This window comes from Ranitomeya imitator, chromosome 7, assembly GCF_032444005.1.
Source record: "Ranitomeya imitator isolate aRanImi1 chromosome 7, aRanImi1.pri, whole genome shotgun sequence".
NCBI classification, from domain to species: domain Eukaryota; kingdom Metazoa; phylum Chordata; class Amphibia; order Anura; family Dendrobatidae; genus Ranitomeya; species Ranitomeya imitator.
Window position 1 is genome coordinate 58102461 of NC_091288.1, and position 26452 is coordinate 58128912.

The following is a 26452-nucleotide window of genomic DNA, read 5'->3' on the forward strand; positions in this document are numbered from 1 at the left end:
ACACATATGGATTGCAGAGTACACAGTGGGTTTTAGCACAGTACTCCCACACATAGATTGCAGAGTACACACAGTGGCTTTTAGCACAGTACTCCCACACATAGATTGCAGAGTACACACAGTGGCTTTTAGCACAGTACTCCCACACATATGGATTGCAGAGTACACACAGTGGCTTTTAGCACAGTAATCCCACACATATGGATTGCAGAGTACACACAGTGGCTTTTAGCACAGTAATCCCACACATATGGATTGCAGAGTACACACACAGCGTTGTGTTTGCAGAGTGACCCTCACTCCAGCTTCGTCCTATCCCTACACCGAGAGCATAATGGTGGCGGCACTTTATACAGTCGGGGTCACATGCTGCGCTGGCCACTCACACCTGTACCAATACTCGGCATGGCAGTCATGGCTCCTGAAGTGCACAGTCTAAGTTTGTTTATTGGCTGCTCTACAGCTTTTTAACAATCTTCATTAGACTGGCGAACCCGAACAAGAAAGTGGACGTACTGTAAAAAGTCAGTGTTCGGGTTCGGTAACAGGCACTAGGTGCTGGTACAGACCCTCAATGTTCCAGCTCAGGTTCGCTCATCCCTAAGGGGCTTTACGTGATGTCATCATTCATCCTATTCCAACTCTACTTGTTGCAGACCACCAGTTTTAACGATCTTTGCTTATTGCTGCAGTTACCACAGAAAATCTCTTTTGTACTGTGTGAATTTTTCAAGTCTGAAAAGGAGCAACCATAGGAGTACCCGGAGCGGTGCAGTGCGGCTGGCTGCGACTAGAGGGCGATAGATACACGTCTGCTGTGCACAGCCTGACATAACACTACATATCCCGAGATCCCTCACTGCAGACCTCACACCACTGCTGTAACCAGAACTATATGGACAGAGCAGGCGGCAGTGCGGACAGCCCGTGACGTCACTTTCGTGCGTCGGTTCTTGGAAGGACCCCGGCGCAGGTTGTCCCGGGAAGGGCAGAAACATGTTCGGGAGTACGGTGCTCCGTGGCCTGACAGTTACCGGGAGAACCGGCGTCCTGTGTGTGGTGAGGAGCGGTCTGCGGCTTACAATAGCTGGGAATGGAGATGCTGGGTGCAGGGTCCGCAGCCGCGTCCTCACTCCTGTCATTGTAATGTGCTGCAGCCTCCGGTGCGGTGTATTCCTACACATATAGCGATCGGGGCTGTACTGTATACACACACAGCTGTCAGTGTGATCGGTGCTGGACTGTATGTACACACATGTCAGTGTGATCAGTGCTGTCCTGCATACACAGCTGTCAGTGTGATCGGTGATGTACTATATATATATATATATATATATACAGCTGTCAGTGTGATCGGTGATGTACTATATATATATATATATATATACAGCTGTCAGTGTGATCATTGCTGTACTGTATGTACACGCATAGCTGTCAGTGTGATCGGTGCTGTACTATATATACACAGCTGTCAGTGTGATCAGTGCTGGACTGTATGTACACACAGCTGTCAGTGTGATCGGTGCTGTACTGTATGTACACACAGCTGTCAGTGTGATCGGTGCTGTACTGTATGTACACACAGCTGCCAGTGTGATCGGTGCTGTACTGTATGTACACACAGCTGTCAGTGTGATTGGTGCTGTACTGTATGTACACACAGCTGTCAGTGTGATCGGTGCTGTACTGTATGTACACACAGCTGTCAGTGTGATCGGTGCTGTACTGTATGTACACACAGCTGCCAGTGTGATCGGTGCTGTGCTGTACTGTATGTGCACACAGCTGTCAATGTGATCGGTGCTGTACTGTATGTGCACACAGCTGTCAGTGTGATCGGTGCTGTACTGTATGTGCACACAGCTGTCAGTGTGATCGGTGCTGTATGTACGCACAGCTGTCAGTGTGATCGGTGCTGTACTGTATATACACACAGCTGTCAGTGTGATCGGTGCTGTACTGTATGTGCACACAGCTGTCAGTGTGATCGGTGCTGTACTGTATATACACACAGCTGTCAGTGTGATCGGTGCTGTATGTACGCACAGCTGTCAGTGTGATCGGTGCTGTACTGTATATACACACAGCTGTCAGTGTGATCGGTGCTGTACTGTATGTGCACACAGCTGTCAGTGTGATCGGTGCTGTATGTACGCACAGCTGTCAGTGTGATCGGTGCTGTACTGTATATACACACAGCTGCCAGTGTGATTGGTGCTGTACTGTATGTACACACAGCTGCCAGTGTGATCGGTGCTGTACTTTATGTACACACAGCTGCCAGTGTGATCGGTGCTGTACTTTATGTACACACAGCTGTCAGTGTGATCGGTGCTGTACTGTATATACACACAGCTGCCAGTGTGATCGGTGCTGTACTGTATGTACACACAGCTGCCAGTGTGATCGGTGCTGTACTTTATGTACACACAGCTGTCAGTGTGATCGGTGCTGTACTGTATGTACACACAGCTGCCAGTGTGATCGGTGCTGTACTGTATGTACACACAGCTGTCAGTGTGATCGGTGCTGTACTGTATGTGCACACAGCTGTCAGTGTGATCGGTGCTGTACTGTATGTACACACAGCTGTCAGTGTGATCGGTGCTGTACTGTATATACATACAACTGCCAGTGTGATCGGCGCTGTATGTATGCACAGCTGCCAGTGTGATCGGTGCTGTACTGTATGTACACACAGCTGTCAGTGTGATCGGTGCTGTACTGTATATATATATATATATACACAGCTGCCAGTGTGATCGGTGCTGTACTGTATATACACACACAGCTGTCAGTGTGATCGGTGCTGTACTGTATATACACACAGCTGCCAGTGTGATCGGTGCTGTACTGTATGTACACACAGCTGCCAGTGTGATCGGTGCTGTACTTTATGTACACACAGCTGTCAGTGTGATCGGTGCTGTACTGTATATACACACAGCTGCCAGTGTGATCGGTGCTGTACTGTATGTACACACAGCTGCCAGTGTGATCGGTGCTGTACTTTATGTACACACAGCTGTCAGTGTGATCGGTGCTGTACTGTATGTACACACAGCTGCCAGTGTGATCGGTGCTGTACTGTATGTACACAGCTGTCAGTGTGATCGGTGCTGTACTGTATGTACACACAGCTGTCAGTGTGATCGGTGCTGTACTGTATGTGCACACAGCTGTCAGTGTGATCGGTGCTGTACTGTATATACATACAGCTGCCAGTGTGATCGGCGCTGTATGTATGCACAGCTGCCAGTGTGATCGGTGCTGTACTGTATGTACACACAGCTGTCAGTGTGATCGGTGCTGTACTGTATATATATACAGCTGCCAGTGTGATCGGTGCTGTACTGTATATATACACACAGCTGTCAGTGTGATCGGTGCTGTACTGTATATACACACATCTGTCAGTGTGATCAGTGCTGTCCTGCATACACAGCTGTCAGTGTGATCAGTGCTGTACTGTATGTACACACACACACATAGCTGTCAGTGTGATCGGTGCTGTACCGTATGTACACACATAGCTGTCAGTGTGATCGGTGATGTACTATATATATATATATATATATATATATATATATATATACAGCTGTCAGTGTGATCATTGCTGTACTGTATGTACACGCATAGCTGTCAGTGTGATCGGTGCTGTACTATATATACACAGCTGTCAGTGTGATCAGTGCTGGACTGTATGTACACACAGCTGCCAGTGTGATCGGTGCTGTACTGTATGTACACAAAGCTGTCAGTGTGATCGGTGCTGTACTGTATGTACACACATAGCTGTCAGTGTGATCGGTGCTGTACTGTATGTGTGTGCGTATATATACACAGCTGCCAGTGTGATCAGTGCTGTACTGTATATACACATAGCTGTCAGTGTGATCAGTGCTTTACTGTGTATACACATATAGCTATCAGTGTGATCGGTGCTGTACTGTATATACACATATAGCTATCAGTGTGATCGGTGCTGTACTGTATATACATATATATAGCTATCAGTGTGATCGGTGCTGTACTGTATATACACATATAGCTATCAGTGTGATTTGTGCTGTACTGTATATACAAATAGCTATCAATGCGATCGGTGCTGTACTGTATATACACATAGCTGTCAGTGTGATCAGTACTGTATACACATAGCTATCAGTGTGATCGGTGTATATACTGTACTGTACTGCTGTATATACACATAGCTGTCGGTGTGATCAGTGCTGTACTGTACATATACATATAGCTATCAGTGTGATCGGTGTATATACTGTACTGCTGTATATACACATAGCTGTCGGTGTGATCAGTGCTGTACTGTACATATACACATAGCTATCAGTGTGATCGGTGCTGTACTGTACATATACACATAGTGATCAGTGTGATCGGTGCTGTACTGTATATACACTCATAGCTGTCAGTGTGATTTGGAGGCTCCCAACGTTCATGTAATGTTGCATCTTGTTATATTTAACAGCAATCTGTATTTTTCATCCTTTTATTGTTAATATTTTCCATACTATAATTGATGGCTATGTTTCCACAGGGTTAACATGGGGTGGATATTTGGGTGAAAAATACACTGCATCTTGCAATAAGTGTTGTGGATTAGATTTTACAGAATTTTCTGCATAGAGGACCTGCGCTGTATCTTCACCAGCGCTGCAAATGTCACTATGGATTTTGCTTTCTGAAGCTCGGTGGCGAGATGTGCTGCTTTGTCTATTAGGAACGGCTCTTAAATAATCCTCAGCTGTTTTTTGTTTGCGTTTAAAACAGGCCCAGCTCCATGTGAGCTCAAGACACGGTCTGAAATATGGCTACCTGGCATACATGCTGGGTGAGAGGACCACCAAGCGGTTTGGGCCTAACAGCAAAATTATAACCGTTGATGGAAACTTAGCTTCTGGCAAAGGCAAACTTGCTCAGGCGCTGGCTGAGAAACTGGGTGAGATTAGAGAGCAATCTCTGTGGTGTACAGACATATGATTGCTTTGCTTCCTGACTAGCTAATGCTGGAGTAATGACAGTTTTGATTTTTCTTCCTTTGCCCAGGTATGAAATATATGCCGGAAGCTGATCAGAACTATGCAAACAAAATCACTGGTGATACCGGCAAGCTGCCAGACAAGTTCTGTGGCCTCTACAGCCTGGAGAAGTTCTATGAGGACCCCAAGTGTTCAGATGGGAACGCATACCGCATGCAAATATGGATGTACAGTATGCGCATGCTGCAGTATTCTGATGCCCTGGATCATCTGCTGAGCACAGGTACATAAAAGATGTCATTTTAATCCCTTCTCAATTTGGAATGTAATAGTATGTCCTACATCGGGTCCCCAAGTATGGAGAAGGTTGGCTCAGTAGCTGAGTCCGCACCATGCCTCACAAATACTGACTATATTTCACAACCTGTAACAGCGGCAACCCGAGCTATCTCCTATCGCTGATGTTTAACTCTTTAAATTCCGCTGTCTGTCACTGACGGTGGCATTTAAATCATGTGATCACGAGGTTAGTTTCTGTGAAGATCCTCTGATTCTTCTTGCAGAACGATAGAAATCCCTTTTTATACCCACATCTGTGGTTCAGGTTATTATTCTCAGGTCAGGGGGGAGGTGGGATGAGTTTAACTGTCATTCTTTGAGTAGTTAATCAATGTGCATAGTATGTCCTTCAGTGTTTGCAGGTCAACAAGCTACATGGATTGATACAATGGGTAATCAACATAGTATCAAACATCAATCGCTCAATTACCTTAGGTCCTGTCCCTCAAAAATAGCAGACAATGAGCTGCAGAAAACAGCAACTCAAGAGTCAACATCCAGGCTCATACGAACAATAGTCTGTGTTTCTTGACCAACCAAAGAAAAGCACACAAATTCAATAGTCAACCTAAAGATAATAGCCTATGTCTCCTTGCCTATTGAAAATAGACGTCTGGATTATTAAGATTAAGTGCTGTGCCGTCACAAGTTCCGATGGATTGTCATAGCTGAAAGCCCTCATTGCTGCTACTTTCATTCTCCTTAGGACAAATGACATCGGGGACCATCAGTATCTGGAGCTTAAAGGGGTTCCCAATAGTGCTGTCGTCTCTACAGTGTTCTTGCACACTTTTTAAGACCGGTCTAGTTTAGTATATAGAGGAATGTAGTGGAGATAATTGGAGTGCTTGCTCTTTCTTCCTTAGGTCAGGGGGTGGTTTTGGAGCGCTCCGCCTTCAGTGATTATGTTTTCCTTGACGCCATGTACAAAAGCAAATATATCCGCAAAGAATGTGAGTAGATTCCAGATGAAGCATGCTTCTGTTTGCCTCAATACTTCTATGTCGTGATTCTAATGCCGCCTCCTGTGTAATTCCTATTATCTTGCAGCAGACTTGTAAGTATTGCCCCCTTTGTCTCGAGGGTATGTGTCAGTGATAATGTGCATATGAAAGCTGAGGCACTGTGGGATGGACCATGGTAACACATTTACAAGGATTCCTAGTCTGTCATCATATGATGCCCCTAAATATTTGTATTTTATTCATGTGCCAGTTAAGCTCTCGAGTGCCCCGGCGGTCGTATTTGTGCCCCGGCGGTTGTATCTGTGCACCAGGGGTCGTATTTGTGCCCCGGCGGTCGTATCTGCGCCGGCGGTCGTATCTGTGCGCCGGCGGTCGTATCTGTGCAGTTTTTTATTGACAGTGGAGACAAGGACTCTGTTGCTCGACGTCTCCTCTGCTCTCCCTTGTCAGTCAAGAAATGGGAGCAGTGCCGTTGGAAAGAATCAAAGAGAATCTGAGGACGATAGGTGCAATGATTCACCCACAAGTGCATGTGAGAGCCTATTTTGCACGTAAATAAAATACAAATTTTTGTGCTTTGGAGCACTAAATAACTATAGATTAGGTATTTTGTGAAATTTGTGCATAAATTTACTAAAGCTCATAGTACAGAGAGGGAAAGTTGCATCAAATTAATATCTAAAGCTCATCTAACTACACTGGACTTCTATGGGCATTGTCATTTGACTTTTAATGCATGCTGGTGTGTGTACATGACATTGTGTGAGCTATATCTTACAGTTTTGGCAATTTTTCCCCCTTCAGCTTCTTCCCACTCCCCTCTCCAAAAGCTTTTATAGGAACTGTACTCATGTTTGTCAACTGTATAGTGGCTGCTGCCGGGTATTACACATCTGCCACTATTCAAATGAAGGGGTGAATGTTCAGTACCCCACTGTGACTACTATACAGCTGATGGAGATATGCTGCTCTGTTCCGCACCTGATCAAATATGGCCGGCGCCAGGAACAACTGATCAGCGGAGGTGCCTGGTGTCGGACCCCCCACCAATCTGATATTGATGACATATCCTAAGGGTGCAATCAGACAGCCATATAAACATTGGATCGCAGTGCGTGGACTGGCCAGCAGCTCTCCCGACCAGAGCGTGACAGCTTGATGTATTTCTATGCAGCTGTCACACACAGGTCAAGAGGGCTGCCGGCCGGTTTCCGGACTACGTCCCAACCTCGCTCTGATTTATAAAGCCATCTGACTGCACCCTTATGATAAGTCATCAATACAAAAGTCCCAGACAACCCTTTTTAAAGTTGTTTTTAGCAGGCATGAGTAGTGCAGGAGACACAAGAAATGACTAAGCGCAGAAAGAAACCTGTTTCTTTGATAAGATATATTACAAAGTTTCTTGTTCTAGTGATTAGTGAAAAAATAAGTGTAGTTTGTTACTATTGAAATTAAGTTCTATTTATGAATGTCAATTATTGATTTTCCTTATTTTTCTCAGGCGTGAATCATTATAACGAGATCAAGAAAGTGAGCATTGACGAGTTCCTGCCTCCCCACATAGTTATATATGTGGACGTTCCAGCGGCCGATGTATACAAGAAAATACAAGACAGAGGAAATGTAAATAACTTGTGATTTTTTTTTTTTTTCAAGTGACATCGGTATAATGTCTGCTACATGTCTTTTTTCCTGTTCTTTTAGACAATTGAGAAGAAAGTTGAGCTATCTTACCTGCAAAATATTGAGGATGTATACAAAACATCCTTCCTTCCACAAATCGGGTGAGAATGTAAACGTTTTCTATAAGTCTTTGTGCCCTTTATTGATTTCTTACCTGATGTCGTCATTGTTTTTTTTTTTTTTTTATATTTTTCCACTCTAGTGAGACATCAGAGGTATTGCAGTATAGCAGTGCTCAATCAGAGAATGTGGAGCAGGTAAGGAATTTATATTCAACTGTTAATCAGCCAAAAGTGTCATGATCCAGACCGGGTTTTGAGTCCTGTCTTCCCCTTTTTCCGGTCTGGTCATGGCGGGGGTTAACTTTCTTAGCTTCAGTCTTGTCTGAGGTTTGCTATTTATCCCTGCTGTGTCCTGCAGACCATGTCAGTTATAGTTCTGCCTTCGGCGTGTGTAGCTGACGCAGGTATATCCTGATTTGTCCAGCTGTGTTCATTGCCTAAACCCGTGTCTCTGTTTTCCCCTATCCCTGTCTTGACTCGGTGTTTCCCTTCATGGTGCACCCAAAGGCTTGGGGTCTACGAGGGAAAGTGGACATTCAGATTGCCCCCCCCCCATCCTGAAGGCGAGTAGGAAAATTGTGTGGGCATCCTGCTCTTCAAGGCCCTCTCTGTTAGAGGTACAGTTGCACGTGGCACTGTGCAAAAAAAAAAAAAATCAGCAAGGCCTCCCTAAGCCGCTAATTGGGCAATTAGTGAGAAAAGGCGAAAGGCAGAGCCCAATGCAGCGACAACATGCTGGTGGTCAAGTATAAGGACAAAAGGGATGTCCATATCTTGACAACCAAACACCTTGACAACAGCTCCCATGCCACTGTCCGAGGTACCACAACACAAGTCCCAAAGCCAGATTGAATCTTGGATTATAATAAGTACATGTGGGGTGTAGATTTTTCAGATCAGGTCCTCAAACCATTCAGTGCCATGTGTTAAGTTATAGTATGGTACAAAAAAATTGTCTGTGTACGTTGTACAGACAATACTCGGACCCTCCTTCGTTTCAGGAGGGAGTCATCAAGGCCCTAATTTTTGGCACTTCAGAAACTGATAGTGCCCGTGTCGTACCAGGTTAATATTTTCCCGGAGAGGTTCCCCAAACAGCGAAGAAGAGAAGATCACAAAAAAAGTGCAGAGTATTCTCCCAGAGGGGAATACGAAAAGACACACTTTACAATTGTGAAACCTGGCCTTTACATTAAGGACTGCTTCAAATCTCCGTACCATATGTCCATAAATGAATAAAATTAGTTTTTACCCTGTTAACACAACACACTTTTATAATCTGATGTACTCCACACAACTTACACATGCCACCATATTATAAATTCATACACCAGTAAAATCAAAAGCATTATAATCATTACTATAAAGCTATGTGTCCAGATAAATTCCGTGAGGGGTGTAGTTTCCAAAACGGGATCACTTGTGGGGGATTTCCACTTGTTTAGGCACATCAGGGGCTCTGCAAACGTGACATGGTGCGTGCAGACCATTCCATCAGAGTCTGCGCTCCAAACCGTCACTCCTTCCCTTTAGAGCCCTGCTGTGCTCCCAAACAGTAGCTTTCCCCCCCACATGTGGGGTATTGACGTACTCGGGAGAAATTGCACAATACATTTTGGGTTCCATTTTATTCTATTCGCTTTGTGAAAATAAAAAATTAGCAGAATATTGTTGTGGAAAAAAATGTTTTTTTTTTAATTATTTTCATGGCTCATTGTTATAAACTTCTGTGAAGCATCTGGGCGTTCAAGGTGCTCACCACACATCTAGATAAATTCCTTCGGCAGTCTAGTTTCCACTAGACTTGGGTGACTTGTGAGAGGTTCGCCACTGTTTAGGCACATCAGGAGCTCTCCAAACGCCACATGACGTCTATCGATTCCAGCCAATTTTCCATTCAGAAAGTCAAATAGCACTCCTTCCCTTCCAAGCCCTGCCGTGCACCCAAACAGTAGTTTTTCCCCACATATGGGGATATTGGCGTACTCAGGAGATATTGCACAATTTTTTGGGGTCCATTTACCTGTTACCCTTGTGAAAAAAAATTAAATGTAACTTTAGCCTCAATTTGTGAAAAAAAAAAAAAAAAAGTGAAATGTACATTTTTTTTGTTTCACATGGCATTAATTACTGTGAAGCACCTGAAGTGTTAGGCTGGGATCACACATACACCTTGAGGGGGGTGCAGTTTTTGGAATGGTGTCACTTTTGGGTATTTTCTGACATGTCACTGTTAAACTTTTAACCCATCTAACTTCCTAATAAAAAAAAAAAGTTTAAAAAATTGTGCTGATGTAAATAAACATATGGAAATATTATTTATTAACCATTTTGTGTGACACAACTCTCTGATTTAAGGGCACAAAAATGAAAAGTTATGAAAAACTATATCTATTTATCTATCTATATATAATATATAGCAAGCTTTTGCAGAATATTGCACCGTTTGACTTCTATAACTTCTGTGTCACACTGTTTATTGCCGGCTGCAGAATGACAGGAGAGTTTGTATTTTTCAGAACTCCTCTTAGCTGATTCATGACCACATCAAAGTTGCGCAGGGAAACAGTGAGCCTGTAAAAATCAAATGGTGCAACATTTTTAATGTAACCCAATTACAAAAATTATTTTTAGTCCAAAATACATGCTTACAAGTAAAATAAAATTAAAAAGTTCCCACGGTGGACAATCCTTTTAAAGACCGAAAAATCAAATGTAAGTCATGGTCGTGTCTTGTTCCTGCACCATTATGTACATTTTTGTTGCGCTGATCTCGCAGATGAACCTCCAGCACCCACGAGATCAGCAGTATGAGCACAACCTGCAACTGTCAGGACCAAATCTAATTTCAGACAAAACAGGTTCACCCTTTAGATATCGCCATCAATGACGATAGGGGCATTTTAAGTAGCTAGACAGAGGAGAGGCTTCCTCTGCCCGTCCCTCATGTGCAATCACAGGCTGCAGATGTGTTAATATGGCAGCTGAGGGTCTAAAAATTACCTCCAAACTGTCTTCCAATCACAATTGCTAGAATCTGTGTGAGGCTGGGCCTAATATAATGCAAAACTGAAATATTGCTGTGTTTAATATGAGCAAATTCAAGTCCCAGAGTGGGAGGATAAATAAAAAAGTAAAAATAAGAGATTAAAAGAAACTGGTAAAACTGTTAACTATTTTTTTCTTCAACAAAGGTAAAAAAAAAGTGACAGGTAATTGATGTCACCATGTCTGAATGATCTGGGCTATAAATTAGTCACACTGTTTAAACTTTACTGTGAAAAATAAAATAAAACATGATGGCAAAATAGATTTTATTTTTTAATGTTCATCCATCTCAAAGAATGGAATAAAGACCGCTTTAAAAAGTCAGGTGCTCCAAAATAATATTGACTAAAAAAGTAGACTCATCGTGCTAAAAAAGTAAGCCTTAATACAGCTACATCTGGAGAAAAATGAAAGTTATGGCTCACAGAAAATGGAGCCACAAAAACAATTTTTTAAAAAAATATTGTTTTTATTGTGCAAAAGTAATAAAATATGGAAACCTGGTATCTCCTTATGTCTACTTGCAAAAATATGTCATTTATACCATACTGTGAGTGCTGTAAAACCAAAATCTAAAAAAAAAACAAAAAAAACACCGAAAAATGGTAAAATTTCTGTTATTTTTGCATCTTAATAAAAAGAAAAAAGTAATCAATTCATAATATAAATTGTGTACCCCCAAAGTAACACCAGTAAAATTACAACTCATGGCTCAAAAAAACAATTCCACATCAACAGAAAAATACAAATAATGCTTTTCTCCTTCGCCTCATTGGGGGACACAGACCGTGGGTGTATGCTGCTGACACTAAGTGATACAAAAAAGGTTAGCTCCTCCTCTGCAGTATATACCCTCCTGCTGGCTCTCAGCTAACCAGTTCTTGCTTAGTGTCCGTAGGAGGCACACGGACGGGTCTGCCATTCAGACCCCAGAAACTCTTTCTACCTTTACAACGGACGAATGGGACGACAGATTCTTTCATGTTCCGATCTCACCGAACCAACAACAGGCGATCACGGGAGTTTCACCTCTCCGTATCCTCTCCTGCGACGTGGGAAGCCACTGCCTGAGCTGATTCTAGGGGCGACGGGCCCCTTCATGGGCACCGATCTCCCCCCACCCTTATCAGACGAGCACTGGAGTTTCACCTCCAGTATCCTCTTCTGCAGCCAGGCCTATTGCCGGACATTCAGCCCTGCCCACCAGGTTTTACCCTCGGCTGTTCAGCGGCACTTTCCAGCGTGGCGTCTGAGCAGCCCCCACTGCACCACCACTATTAAAAGCGGATGGTACAAGGAGGCGGACGATGGATTGAGGACTTTTCTTATCCCTGCACCGTCCAAACAGCAGCAACAGCACAGGATCTCTTTCTATTTTCTGACCTGCTGAACAAAACAATACGTGCCGGGGCTCGAGCGGTTGGAGGGCTCTGCCCAACCGGCGGCTTCTTTCTTCGTTTTCCCTCGTTCGGCGCCAGCCGGCTTAAAAAATTTAGCCCCCGGCTTCGGGTTTGTGTAGGCCGCAACCCGGATCTCCGCCCCCTGCTAGGCCGCGCTTCAGGCTCTGCCTCCCTATTCAGGCGCCTCTCATTCAGGACGAGAACTCTATTCTCGGCGGCCATCTTCTTCGCTATTTTAAAGAGACTCATGACCAGTTTTCTCTGCTCTTAAAGTCATGACCAGCCAGAACCCGGCCGCCTTTAACAGAGTACTTCGCTCAAACGAACACAAGAGCCCTCCGCCGCCACTGATCCCAGCTCTTCCCAGAGCACCTAGTTCCCCCCAAGGGGCTTCGCATCTGGCGTAATCCATGGCTTCTCTGACGAGAGAGTGAACCCTCTGGTTTGAAGTGCTCACAAGACCAATATACATAGATCCTCCCCTACATGGGAGCTTTAGGCTAGCAGGGGCCACATGTATTCTAGAAACGGAACAAGACTCCGCAAATGAATCAGACATTGCCTTGGATCTGGACTCGCCAGAGCCTCAGAACAGGATCGATTCGCCCATTTAGGCCACAATCTCTAATTTGACAAGGTTTTCCTCTAGATTACGCAGGGTCCCTCAAAAACAGAAACCCTTAGTAGTGCATTTGCAATTTTCCTGGACAGCAAGCGTCCGGATAAGCGACTCGCTGGCGAGCACCATGGTAGCTCAATGATAAACACCATGAATAATCGCAAATGGACTTGTTCTAGAAACAGACTCTTTTTCAAGCGTCATGAGATGCCATGCCTGGTTTAACTGTTTTTTTTAAGGGCGACGGGTCCTTCAAAGGACACCGATCTCCTCACACCAGCATCAAATGAGCACATGGAGTATCGCCTCCACGTATACTCGCGGCGACAGGTCCTTCAAAGGATTCTGATCTCCTCACACCATCATCAAATGAGCACATGGAGTTGTCCCCTCTACGTATACTCTGCTACCACCGGGCCTGATTTCAACCAGGCCCTCCAGGGGACTTGATCCCCATAGATGTACAGATGCCTTTCTTTTTGACGTCCGAGCAGTTCCCCTCTGCATCGCCACTATTTAGCAGATGATGCGAGGAGGTGGACGATTCCTCTCCACCTCCCTGTTAAGAGGTTGGTTGATTGAACGTTCATCCTTTTTATCTCTGCACATTCAAAGACGGCAGGATAGCATAGGGGGTGGCAGAAACTAATGTCTCCCTTTTTGAGCACGTAGGCACTTATCTCTCTAAACAAGCAGGTCCCCTGATGATTGGCTTGGAGGAAACGCGTCGGGACTGACCACAGGGAGAGTGCAGGGCATGTTGATACAGGGGTAGCTGTGGACTGCCCTTGTAAGGGCAGGAGTTCTGGGGATAGGTTACTGATAGCCCCATAGGGAATGACAGGGCATTGTCGTCTCTTCTCATCAAACTCCAAAGTATTCTCTGACCAGAGGTTTTCCGGTACTCCTGTTCATGCATCTTGGAATCGGTGAGATCGTTCCGTTTTCCATTTCTTATTTTATAATTATTAGTGACACCGTGTTATAGGTGCCATGTCTTGTCATTCTGTGATAATTTTTTCACATGCAACCATCTGTATGGAGTATTGCTCTCCGACTCATATGTATTTGTTTCTGGCAGTTAGCGTTTGAACCATACTTTGGTCTGCTTTTCCTCCGCAAGTGCCTCTGCAGGCGGAGTGTTTTTGAATCCTAATAGGGGTTTTTTGGTTTCATAGTTGAGACCTTACCCCATGTGTTATATATCACTTTTGGGTGACTTTGTTTTGACTTTTATCCATATTTAGTAAAAGTTATGTTTTATTTCCACTTGTGCTGTATTTATTGATATTATTTAGTGGGTTTATCTGTTGAATATAATTGAAGTACAGATTTTGCTATTTTTTGCTGATGTCAACCAGGCCCTCCAGGGGACTTGATCCCCATAGATGTACAGATGCCTTTCTTTTTGACGTCCGAGCAGTTCCCCTCTGCATCGCCACTTTTTAGAGGATGATGCGAGGAGGTGGACGATTCCTCTCCACCTCCCTGTTAAGAAGTTGGTTGATTGAGAGTTCATCCTTTTTATCTCTGCACATTCAAAGACGGCAGCAACTCAAGAGATGGGTTCTTTTCCTCACCTGGCGGATGCAACCGCGCACTTCGCTACCTGGCACCTGCCAGTATTCCTGCCCGATGGATCATCTTTTAAAAATACCATGGACTGTCAGACAATGACTCGTTCCGTCTTGTGGCATCGGGTTCAGCGCTTTACCCTTCCTTAGCCCACACGGGTTACCAGACCAATGGTCTACTGGTCGGACACCTTAGCTACTTTCATTTACAGGAAGACTGAGTAGTGTCCGCAACACATAGGAGTGTCCTATGTAAAATATGCTATACACCTCACCATAGGGTGCTTGGTCTATGAAGTTTTTTTTGTTATTGATGGTTCCAGTGTTCGTCTATATTTGTTTGTTCCAGATCAATTATCTCTCCTCCGGAGACAGTACAGCGGGCCATTCAAATCTCTTGAGCGGGAGGCTTTTCTGGTGCATGCCTATTTGAATGCGGTTAGTTGCGCGGCGCTGTCTGCAGCGAATCCTATTTCATTCAGCTTTATGGATCAGAGAACGGAAGCATACTCTGCGTTTAGAAAAAAAAAAAACCTCTGTCATCACTCCCTTAAAGAGTGGTCGCTTATTTGGTGAGTAGTTGGGAGTGTTCCCCACGTGGGCACAAAGGATAGCCGGGTCCTATAGATCCAACCAACAGTAGAAGGGTTGTCCAGGACAGTCTAGATCTGAGGGTTCTTGGTTCCAAAAAGACGACCGAAAGGTAAGACCTATCCTGTAACTCAAACTTCTAACAAGCTTCGAAAAGGTCATCCTCCTTTAGATGGAGTTCCCCCACTCGGCCATCACTTCAATAGGAAAAGCTGGAGTTTTTTTCTGGCATCCATCGACATTCGGGATGCTTACCTTCACAAGTCACGACCTTGCCCTCCGGCTTTGCTACTGCTCCCAAAGTGTTCGCCATTATCATGACGACTGTCATGCCCCTCTGGCACTCTAGGTGCGAGCCCGTCCTCTCCTATCTGTTCGACTTCCAGCCGTACTTCCAGGATTACGCTGAGCCCGTCTATATACATATGTACCTTACGATACCCTTCCTCACCTGGGCTAGCGGATAGACTGTCAGGTCTTCCTCATTTCCAGCCCAGCAGATATCCTTTTTAAGGACGATTCTGGACACTTCCACAGGGTTGGAATCCTCCCTTGAAACAAGGCCGTGGTCCTTCAACAGGGAGCCCCGCACTTGGTCACTCATCCCCTAATTCCAGGCCGGAATGGCCATAAGGCAATTCAGGCAAATGCCAGAACGGCCTGTCTGGTCGTGGGCTATCTCTTCTGCTACGTCGTTAAAAGAAGCGGGTCCTCAAGACAGGGCTGAATTTCAGCCCCGGTCCATACCTGCCCTCATTCCATCCGATTTGCTATGAGTATCCTTGGGTAGAATAATAGCAATGGAGGCAGTTCCCTTCGTTCCGCTTGTTTTTTTCTACAGGTCAAACAGGTTTCCAAAGGGTAATCTTTGAGCGTCTTTCTCATCTGGGGGAGATCCCTTCTTCTGGTTCAATGGTTGCTAGTAACTATGGAGCGTCCCAACTCAAGGCCTCTGGTTATTTCGGGAATCCAGTCTCCCGATCAGTTTTTTCTGGGGATCCCAACGGTACCTCTGCGCCTACAGCACGCCCAATGCTCTCTGGCAGGTCTTCCCATCCAAATTCAGTTGGATATTATCACGGCTGTGCAATACATCTATCATCTAGCAGGTACTCACGGTGAGACACCTTGACCCTACGTACCTCACCCTCTCTGATGGGCCGAGATCTATCATCCGGTGATCTCGGCAGTACTCATTCCAGGAGTACAGCTCTGGGCGGTAGCTTCTCTTCAGCCGCCAGGGTCTCGCATCAAGTGAGTGGGAAATTCATCCGGAAGTCTCCCAACATATCTGCCTTCACTGGAGCACTCCAGATGTAGATTGGATGGCATCCAACCTGAACGCCAATGTACTCGAGTTCATGATTCGGCTTCGAGACCCAATAGCCATCGTAGTGCATGCTCTGGTTCTTCTGTGATACCAGCTCCTTTTCGCCTTTTCCACTAGTTCCAAGGGTCTTTAGGAAACAGGAAGTCCCCAGTGATCCTGGACATCCGCGTTGTCCAGGTCAATTCAGACGAGTCTTTGGAGCTGGCCGCTCTGTTCCTTCAGATCTTTTTCCTTATTTCCATCAAGGCAAGGTTGTCCTCAGCCCGTCCCCGTCCCTTGTTTCCAAAGGGGTATCGTACTTCCACTGTTATGAGGGCAGCGTTCTTCCTTCTTCTCTTTAATCTCCAGTCCACAAAACGGAATGGGTCCCACATTCCCTGGACAATGTGAGAGCCCTGAGTGAGTACGTGTTGAGGACGGCATCCTTCGAGATGATGGACACCTCATTTGGGCTTCCTGGCGTTTTTTCAGGAAGGGCTTAGCCGCGTCTTCGGCCATGTTGGTCTGATAGATTCTTTACACATCCAGAAGTCCTTACGTGTTAGGCGTCAGCCTATCTTTACTCCATTTGATCGATCGAGGTTCCTTGGGTTCTAGACACCAGGCGTCAGCAAAGCGCGTCTGTCAACTTTGCGGGTTCATCCAGCCCACATGCACTCTTGAAGCACCATAATTCCCAGACCTCCGCAGACATGAGTCTGGGCAGTCGGACTCTGCAGGCCACGGTGGCGCACTTGTAAGTAGCGTTACACAGGGTCTGATCTGATGTTGTTCCTACCCAGGGACTGCTTTGGGATGTCCCATGGTCTGTGTCCCCCAAGGAGGCGAAGGAGAAATAGGGATTTTTGTGTACTCACCGTAAAATCCTTTTCTCCGAGCCATTCATTGGGGGACACAGCTCCCGCCCCGTTATTAGTTTGTGCTTGTTTTTTTATAGTTAACATGCTGTTCTCTCATATATATAATTTCACATGCTATACACATTATATATATATATATATATATATATGCTCTCATATATAATTTGATATAATATACTCTCATATGTTATTATTGATCTCCTACTGCTTTTGCACCGAACTGGTTAACTGAGAGCCAGCAGGAGGGTGTATACTGCAGGGGAGTAGCTAACCTTTTTTGTGTCACTTAGTGTCAGCCTCCTAATAGCAGCCGCATACACCCACGGTCTGTGTCCCCTAATGAATGGCTCGGAGAAAAGGATTTTACGGTGAGTACACATAAATCCCTATTTTGAAAAATAAAAAAAGTCAGGTCCAAATGGGGCATAATATGTGCATCCATAAAGGGTTAAAGTTTGTTAATTTTCAAAAATACTAATGAACCTTTACATTATTGTGTATAAATGTGTATTCCGTTATCCCACTACTGAGATATATCTACCTGGCAGATTGCAGAAGACATTGAACAAGTAAAAATTACTAAAGCTCCATGGATTGACCAGAATGACGTCACCTTCCATCATTTACGTATACTGTGAGTGTTTTTGTATTCTTGATTCTTGCTAAGGTTAGGTGGATAATTGATTCTTCAACTCTTTGAAAGGAGTCTGAAAAAAAGTGGAGGCTAGCTAATGGATAGCTCGGATAAGGATTTTTCACTACTGCCTCTCTTTTGTTGCCCACGGCTCTTGTTTACATGGCTGCAGCAGTGACATCCTGTCTGTGATACATGATCGCTAAAGCCAGCCATTGGCCTCGGCGATGATATTGAGGTAGACTGCACAAGACCGCTAAGGCTGCAGCTGTTGCATGCAGCCCTGTAATCAGACTTGCTTGGAGCAGCGGAGGGGTGGTGCTGGGGCAGCGGAGGGGTGGTGCTAGGGCAGCGGAGGAGTGGTGCTGGGGCAGCGGAGGGGTGGTGCTGGAGCAGCGGAGGGGTGGTGCTGGAGCAGCGGAGGGGTGGTGCTGGAGCAGCGGAGGGGTGGTGCTGGAGCAGCGGAGGGGTGGTGCTGGAGCAGCGGAGGGGTGGTGATTCAATAGGAAAGCAATTCTTATTTGTTATTTTAAAGCATTACCAACTAGTGTCCCATTTTTCCCAATTTTGGCCAACCAATTTTAAGTATTTGTACTTAATGCCCCTGGGGCAGCGCAGGGGTGGCAAATGTCAGGTGGTGGCTTTTTTTGGCTTACTTTCGTTATAAATGCCACATTTTAAACATAAACCAACAGAGGATCAAACAGTGCTCAACATTAATGAAAAATGTGATAAAAAACAATGGGGGAATCATAAAAAAGTATCTGTGGTATTGGGTCAGGTCACATTCATGTTTGAACAAATAACAAATGGGATCGGTCATTGACATGTTCTGCTTTCGACCAGTTTTAGTTTGTCTCATCCAATGATTGCCCTCTTTCAAGAAAATGTTGCTCAGATTGGGCTGCTCCATCTTAGGTGTGACATTTGAAGACCCTTATTATGATGGTTTATTGACAGATATGGACAACATCTATATATTATATGGGACAACATATTAACTGTTTATTTAAAGAACTGACTAGGAGTCATCCCTTCTGGTACAGAGTAGGTTATACATGGCATGATGTACTGAGAGCAATAGTGATGGCGAAGTCAATTACAGAAACAAATATTTGCTGTTATTTTGATCCAAGAACTCATTAGACTGCAGCTTAGGACAGGTCTTAGTTTTTTTTTTTTTTGTTTTTTCAGGGAAATATGACCACAGTGGAGAGTTTGCTGCACCTTCCACCTTATTACATATCACGTGCTGAGTAATGATGGACTTGATACATTTTTTTTCTGCTTTTTAGGTTATTCTATGCACATATTAATGTAACTTTATGATCTCATATGAATGGTTGCAAGGTGTGAATATGTATAAATGTATCATCTTTTTGTGCCATCTTAATTCTAGAGTCCAGGACAAATACAATATTGTTGATCTCTACAACCTGCCCACCTTCGTCCCAGAAATCACAGTTGGCGGCTTAGATTACGACAAGCTTTATTATCAGTTCAGAGATGTAAGAATCCTTTTTGTTCATTTGCAGATATTTGTAATTTGCCTTCTTGCTAAAGAGACTTTTTAAAACTCCTAAAAGTATTTGTAAAACTGTTGCCTGAATTTAAAGGGAAAGAAGTAAGGGACGGATACAAAATATCAAAATGCTGTTTACTCGCCCTATACCCCGTGACTCCAGCGGCGGCCGCTCCACTAATGGGACAGGAGGTCATGGTCCGTGCTAGGCTGCAGCTATCATGGTGCCTGGAACAGCATGTTATCACTTGGTCCTGTGATGGCGCACTGTTCACGTACCACTGCAGCCAATCAAAGGAGAAGGACAGCAACACTTCCTGTGCTAATGCAGCAGGATACGCCGTACTTAGTGTTAACCTCCTAGTAGCTGTAACCATTGCCCCCCAAATGTAATAAAAAGGAATGGAAATTAAAAGATTTCCTAAAATAAAAAATCACCAGAAATACTATGACTCTTGCGTCACTTTTCAGCCTTGCTTATGTCCTGTTTGTAGGAAAAGCTTGGTGACCGGAAATATGTCTCCTGAACGGCCAGGTTACAATGATCCATCCCACACTAACGTATCACCGCATAACTAAGCAGATTTACCCCGCCGGCTTTCCTGATACAATATCAGCCATATTTAGGGTCGCCCTGCTTTCCATGGGACTGACACAACCAACTAAATAGAAGGGCACAGATATGAAGATATTTGGGTTACCTTTTGACCATTTTAGTGCTATGTAAGAGTTACTAATCACTTTTTTCCTTTTGCAGCTGCCTGGAAGAAAATATACAAAAGGATACAATGCCGATATGGGGGACAAGAACATTTGGTTTAAGTGAATGATTTTGAAGTCGTTTTGGATCATGGCGTCGGCTCCCATCAATGTTTCCACCACTCACTGGCAATACTCTTTACATTAGACTATTTGCAATCAGGGAGCAGTCACGGTGAAGCCGCAAGCGATGGTGAATGTCACCAAAAACGTAATTTAATGCATTTGTCAGTCCATAAATAAATATCTAACTTTTCTTTGAAATTGTCATTGTTTTTACAGTAGCTTCATTAGCTGTAGTTACATGAATTACACCTGGGTGCTAGCCCTGGCACGCAGTGGTGCATTAATGCCACCTCTCACCCTGTCCAATAGGGTGTGTTACTAAACAGGGTGACTATCAGCACAGATTGTGTGTAGGGACATAACCTATTCACAAGGTGAGTCGTAATACCTAATGGTCAATTTATTCATACGTTTCCCATTGTTGTTCGTAACCTCTTATCTTTAGCTAAGCCAGTCCCTTTTTCTGCTGCAGATGATCGATAGTCGGGGCTGGCTTTGGTTTCAAAACGAGCCAGTGGTGACATGTGGTCACGAAGCTTTCTGCTGTGTGTAACCCAGGGTTTACACTGCACAACCTGCAGTCCGGATTCGGCCCCCATTTGGTCTCAGTAATGGCTGTGTGTGGCTGTTTACATACAGTTTCCATAACAAAAGAAAAGCGGGTTGACAAAGTCATCTGTGTGCCCCATCAATAATAGGAGAATGGGGTCACTTGACCCGTTTGTTAATCCAGAAAAATAGAGTAAAGAGGACCCCTATTCCCATTCTACATTCTGGACTACCATTTATCAGGCATTTATAGCATTTAATTGTGATATGCCAAAACTATCTAAGATAGATGACAATGTGGCCCCAAGACCAGAAAAGGTCGTGGTTCCTGACTATTGACTCATCTTAACAGGCTGATAGTCACCCAATGAACAAGCAGGTCCTATTTAAGTGATTTCTTGATTGAGAACAGTTGTAGCAGTAATCAGGCCTGCGTATGGCTAGGAAAATTGAACTCCGCATCCCAAAAATGTGATAAACCACAATTAATTTATGTTTTACAGGAGGGGGCCATCACTTTTTCACACAGGGCCCTGTAGGTTTTTATTTCCTTTCCCCTTAATAATAAAGACCTTCATTTAAAATCTGCATTCTGTGATTACTTGTGTTATCTTTGTCTAATATTTAAATTTGTTTGTTGATCTGAAATATTTCAGACAAAAATGCAAAAGAATAGGAAATCAGGAAGGGGGCAAATACTTTTTTCCTACGCCTTATTGGGGGATACAGGACCATGGGTGTTATGCTGCTGCCACTAAGAGGACACTAAGTAATACAGAAAGAATAGCTCCTCCCCTGCAGTATACACCCTCCTGCTGGCTCCAAGTGAACCAGTTCTTGCTTAGTGTCTGACTCTGTAGGAGGCACTTGGGTCTGTTTCAGACCCCACCGTTTTTATTTTAATTTTTACTTTTTATTCTATTTTTTCCCTTAACGGAGCGAATGGGGGCAACTGTTCCTTTCTAGGTTCCGATCTCCCCCGAATCATCAACAGGCAAGTACGTGGAGCGTCCCTCCCGTATCCTTTCCTGCAACGTTGGATGCCAGCCCTGAGCTCACCTTACGGGCGACGGTTCCTTCGCGTTCTGATCCCCCCCCTCCATAGCAGGTGACCACATGGAGTAGCCCTCCATCTACCAATCCTGGAGCCAGGTGCATAGCTGGACATAAATATGTACGGCGTCCGTGCAGCCCCCCTCTGATGCAAGGCGGCAGAAGCTCTCCACCCCCTCCCTGCCTATGGCGACGGTGGATTGAGCACCGGCCCACCGCATGTACCGTGAGTACACTGCGGGGGCCGAGGCGCTGGGGGGGTCTTGGTCCCCGGGGTATGGGAGGTCCGCACCTTAAAGCCCGGGTCCGTGGGTGGTCCGCAGTGCGGCAATTCAATGAAGGAGTGTGGCTTAAGAATGGTGCTAATAGTGGTCGCGGCGCTGCAGGCCACAACCGCAGGTTTAAAATTTATTCCCCGGCTTTTCTCCTTCATACAGGCCGGAGTTTTGGCCACGCCCACCGGCAGTTACCACCGCCCACTCTTTCTGGCGCTTCTCGTTCCCTGAGAAGCGCTCTTCCTGATCTCAGCGGCCATCTTGGTACACCCACAGGGCTGATGCTGCAGCGCTGCTCCAGCCTTTTTGAATCTCAGCCTTCAGGACTAGCGTTCTCTGTGTATACACCGCGGACCTCCCCTGGGGACTCAAGACACAGGACCTGGGTAAGCTGCAGAAACATGGCTTAAACCTTCCCCTGTTAGTAAGCGCTCTCCTCAAGGCTATGCTATGCCTCAATCAAAGCCTCACAAAAAGTCTGGGAATACCCACACTATGTTCTTTGCGGCATGTACCGCTCGTAAAGTGTCATTACCCCGGGGTCACAATACTGCATTATGCACAGCTTGTGAACCGGTGACTGATCAGGAACCATCTGTTACTGATACCGAACCCAGTGAGCCTAGTCCCCCTGAGTGGGCTACCTCCCTTACCTGGTCTATGGCATCCCTGGCAAAATCATTAGAATCGTTCCGAGACACTTCCTCTAACCAGGGCACTATTTTAGACAACGCTTCCGATGATCAGAACCCCTTGTACTCCAGGGGTCGTACCTTGCCAAGGAGCTCTCGCTCTTCCAGGAACAGGACTCATGCCATATCCTCAGACCATCACCGGGATTCGGGTTCTGAGAGCTCCATTTCTTGCTCCCCTTCCATTGGGGCTAATAGAGAACCTGTTTCAGAGGACGATTCTGATACGTCCCTAGATCAGGAGACTCTCTGAGTCAGTGAATAAGGCTTTGAAGCTTGAGGAGGAACCCTTATCTAAAACGGATCATGCCGTGTCCTTTAAGAGGACCAAGCGAGCTCACACAGTGTTTGCCACTCATCCCGAATTTAAGAAAATCGTTGAATCTCACAAGATCCGTCCAGATCAACGATGCACAGGGCAGAAGCTCATGGAGTCAAAATATTCCTTTGCCCAGGATCCAAGAATAGATTGGTCGCAGTCTCCCCGATCGCGCCTGGCTACTAAATCTGTTTTATCCTCCTCGGAGGGCGCCTCTATTAAAAACCAAACCGATCGTCAGATCGACAATATGGCGCGTTCAGCCTTTGAAGCCTCAGCAGCCGCACTCTTCCCATCTTTTGCCGCTACGTGGGTGGCTAAGGCTATGACCCACTGGGCTGAGGTCTTGGCTTCAGCGGTTCTGGAAACCAATCTTCCCCCCGAGATAGCAGACCTCGCTACTCAGATAGCCAGAGTTGGAGATTTTGTAGTGACCGCGTCCCTGGATGCCGCTAACTACGCTTCTCAAGAAGCAGCAAACGCCATCACCATCCGGAGGTCCTTATGGCACAGGGCTGGCGTGCGGATTCTGCTTCCAAAAAGTCACTGACTTCTCTACCATATCTGAGAGGTCATCTTTTTGGCGAAAAGCTCGACCAACTGATTTCCGACGCTACTGGAGGGAAGAGTAAATTTCTTCCACAACCACAGGCTCGGTCCCGATTTTGTCGTTACAACTCAAACTGGTTCTCTACTTCCACATCTCCCGGTTCCGGCCGGGCACAAAGTGGAGACAGAGGTTCCCAGGCCTCTTATTAACCTTCCCATTGATGGCGAGGCAGGCCTAGGAAGTCGGGATCCAGAGGCTCCACAACGGGCAGATCTACCACACAATGACCTGTGGTATCCGGGGGACACCCTCAAAGTAGGCGGCCGCCTGCTTTCCCTCAGTGCCGCGTGGCTCTCGTCGTTCTCGACGAGTGGGTCCGCGACTTGGTGTTCTCCGGATACAAGATAGACTTCTTATCTTGTCCTCCCAGGGAAAAGGCATCAGAGTTCTTCCAAGCTATAAGCTCTCTGAGAAAAGACGGAGTTATTATTCCGATCCCTCAAAGCGAACGGTTCTAAGGTTTTTATTCAAACCTCTTCATGGTTCCAAAGAAGGACGGTACAGTACGGTCCATACTGGACCTAAAACTGCTGAACACGTTTGTCAGGGTGCCGCGTTTCCGGATGGTATCGCTTCGTTCTGTCATAGTCTCCATGGGAAAAGGCGAGTTCCTGGCATCTATAGACATCCAGGACGCGTAACTCCACATTCCTATTTTTAGCTTCTCACTAAAGGTTTCTCCGCTGCACAGTTCAGGTACAACACTTCCAATTCGTTGCTCTGCCCTTCAGCCTCACCATCGCCACCAGGGTATTCACAAAGGCCATGGCGGCTGCCGTGGCCATTCTCCACACCCGAGGAGTGGTGGTGCTACCGTATCTAGACGATATCCTCATCAAAGGCCCCTCTTTCCGTGCCTGCAAGGAAACTGTGAACATCACAATAGATTCTTTTTCTCGCCTGGGTTGGAAGATAAACTTAAAAAAATCTTCCCGGCTCAGCAAATTTCCTTTCTAGGAATTATACTGGACTCGTCCCAGGGGTTGGTGCTTCTTCCCCCGGAAAAGATCTCAGCCTTACAGCGTGAAGCTCGGAAGCTCTATCAGCCTCGCACTCACTCTCTGCGCTTCAGTATCAGGGTCCTCGGCAGGATGGTAGAAATCTTGGAGGCGGTTCCATTTGCCCAATTACACCTCCGTCCCTTACAGCATGCCTTCCCGGCTGTTTGGGACAGGAACCCGTTCTCCCTCGACCGTCGGTTCTTCCTTCCCCAGCGAGTCAGACAGTCTCTCAGGTGGTGGACATTATAGTCCTCCCTGAATCAAGGGAAGTCTTTTCTTCCAGCACATTGGCTCGTTGTGACAACAGATGCCAGTCTTCTAGGCTGGGGAGCCGTGTTCTTACATCACACTGCTCAGGGCCGCCGGTGTCTTCAGGAATCACGCCTTCCGATCAACATCTTAAATTCAGGCAATCAGGTTAGCTCTTCTCCAATTCCATCCCTTCCTGGTGGGTCGTCCCATCAGGATTCAGTCCGACAATGCCACTGCAGTGGCATACATGAACCGACAAGGGGGAACCTGCAGCATGGCAGCCATGAACGAGGTAGGCTACATTCTCCGTTGGGCCAAGGAAAACCTCTCAATGATCTCTGCGGTTCACATCTGGGAGTGGACAATTGGGAGGTAGGTTTCCTCAGTCGTCAAGGCCTCGACTCCGGGGAGTGGTCTCTCTATCCGGAGATCTTCCACCAGATCCGCTGTCGTTGGGGATCCCCGGATGTGGATCTAATGGCCTCACAGCTAAATTCCAAGGTTCCCGACTTCATAGCTTGGTCCCACGATCCAGCAGCAATCGGGTCAGATGCACTCGTACTCCCGTGGAATCATTTTCGGCTTCTGTACATATTTCCCCGCTCCCCTTTCTGTCGAGAGTCAAGATCAGAGCAGAGGGATTATCGGTAATCGTTATTGTGCCTGATTGGCCGCGACGGGCATGGTACACGGAACTAGTTCAACTAGTCACCGATGTTCCCTGGCGATTACCGAATCACGCAGACCTCTTTTCACAGGGCCCCATTTACCACCAGAACTCCGAGGCCCTGTGCTTGACGGCATGGCCGTTGAGGCCTGGGTTCTAACCCAGGTAGGTTTCTCTGGAAGTCAGCTCTAACATGATCAGCGCTAGAAAGCCTACGTCTATGCGCATTTATCATCGCACTTGGAAAACCTTTTACTGGTGCAACGACCGGGGACGTTCTCCTCTTGAATTCTCCATTCCTTCCATCCTCAAATTTTTACAAACTGGTTTGGACTTAGGTCTCGCCTTTAGTTCTCTCATGGGGCAGATTTCAGTCCTGTCCGTTCTGTTCCAATGCAGGATTGCTAACAGATTACAAGTGAAGACGTTCATTCAGGGAGTCTCCCATAGGGTGCCACCCTATAAGATGCCGTTGGAACCATGAGACCTTAATCTTGTCCTCTGAGTCTTGCAAGAAGCTCCTTTCGAACCTCTACAGGATGTTTCCCTATCTTTTCTTTCAAGGAAGGTTGCCTTCCT

At 45.8% G+C, this 26452-nt stretch overlaps 1 protein-coding gene across 1 annotated transcript; it reads left to right on the plus strand.

Moving 5' to 3' along the window:
* Positions 1-907: 907 nt before the first annotated feature.
* On the plus strand, positions 908-20653 carry NDUFA10 (NADH:ubiquinone oxidoreductase subunit A10). The gene is made up of 10 exons (XM_069733291.1): positions 908-1059; positions 4792-4960; positions 5068-5283; positions 6206-6292; positions 7809-7930; positions 8012-8091; positions 8193-8247; positions 18023-18108; positions 19508-19616; positions 20388-20653. The coding sequence occupies exons 1-10, from the start codon at positions 997-999 to the stop codon at positions 20454-20456; spliced, it is 1056 nt and encodes a 351-aa protein (XP_069589392.1). The 5' UTR covers positions 908-996; the 3' UTR covers positions 20457-20653.
* The last annotated feature ends 5799 nt before the right edge of the window (positions 20654-26452 follow it).

Coding starts and splice junctions, on each gene's coding strand:
- NDUFA10 (XM_069733291.1), top strand. CDS start 997: ATGTTCGGGAGTACGGTGCTCCGTGGCCTGACAGTTACCGGGAGAACC. Junction 6,293..7,808: donor CAAATATATCCGCAAAGAAT/GTGAGTAGATTC, acceptor TATTTTTCTCAG/GCGTGAATCATTATAACGAG. Junction 19,617..20,387: donor TTTATTATCAGTTCAGAGAT/GTAAGAATCCTT, acceptor TTCCTTTTGCAG/CTGCCTGGAAGAAAATATAC.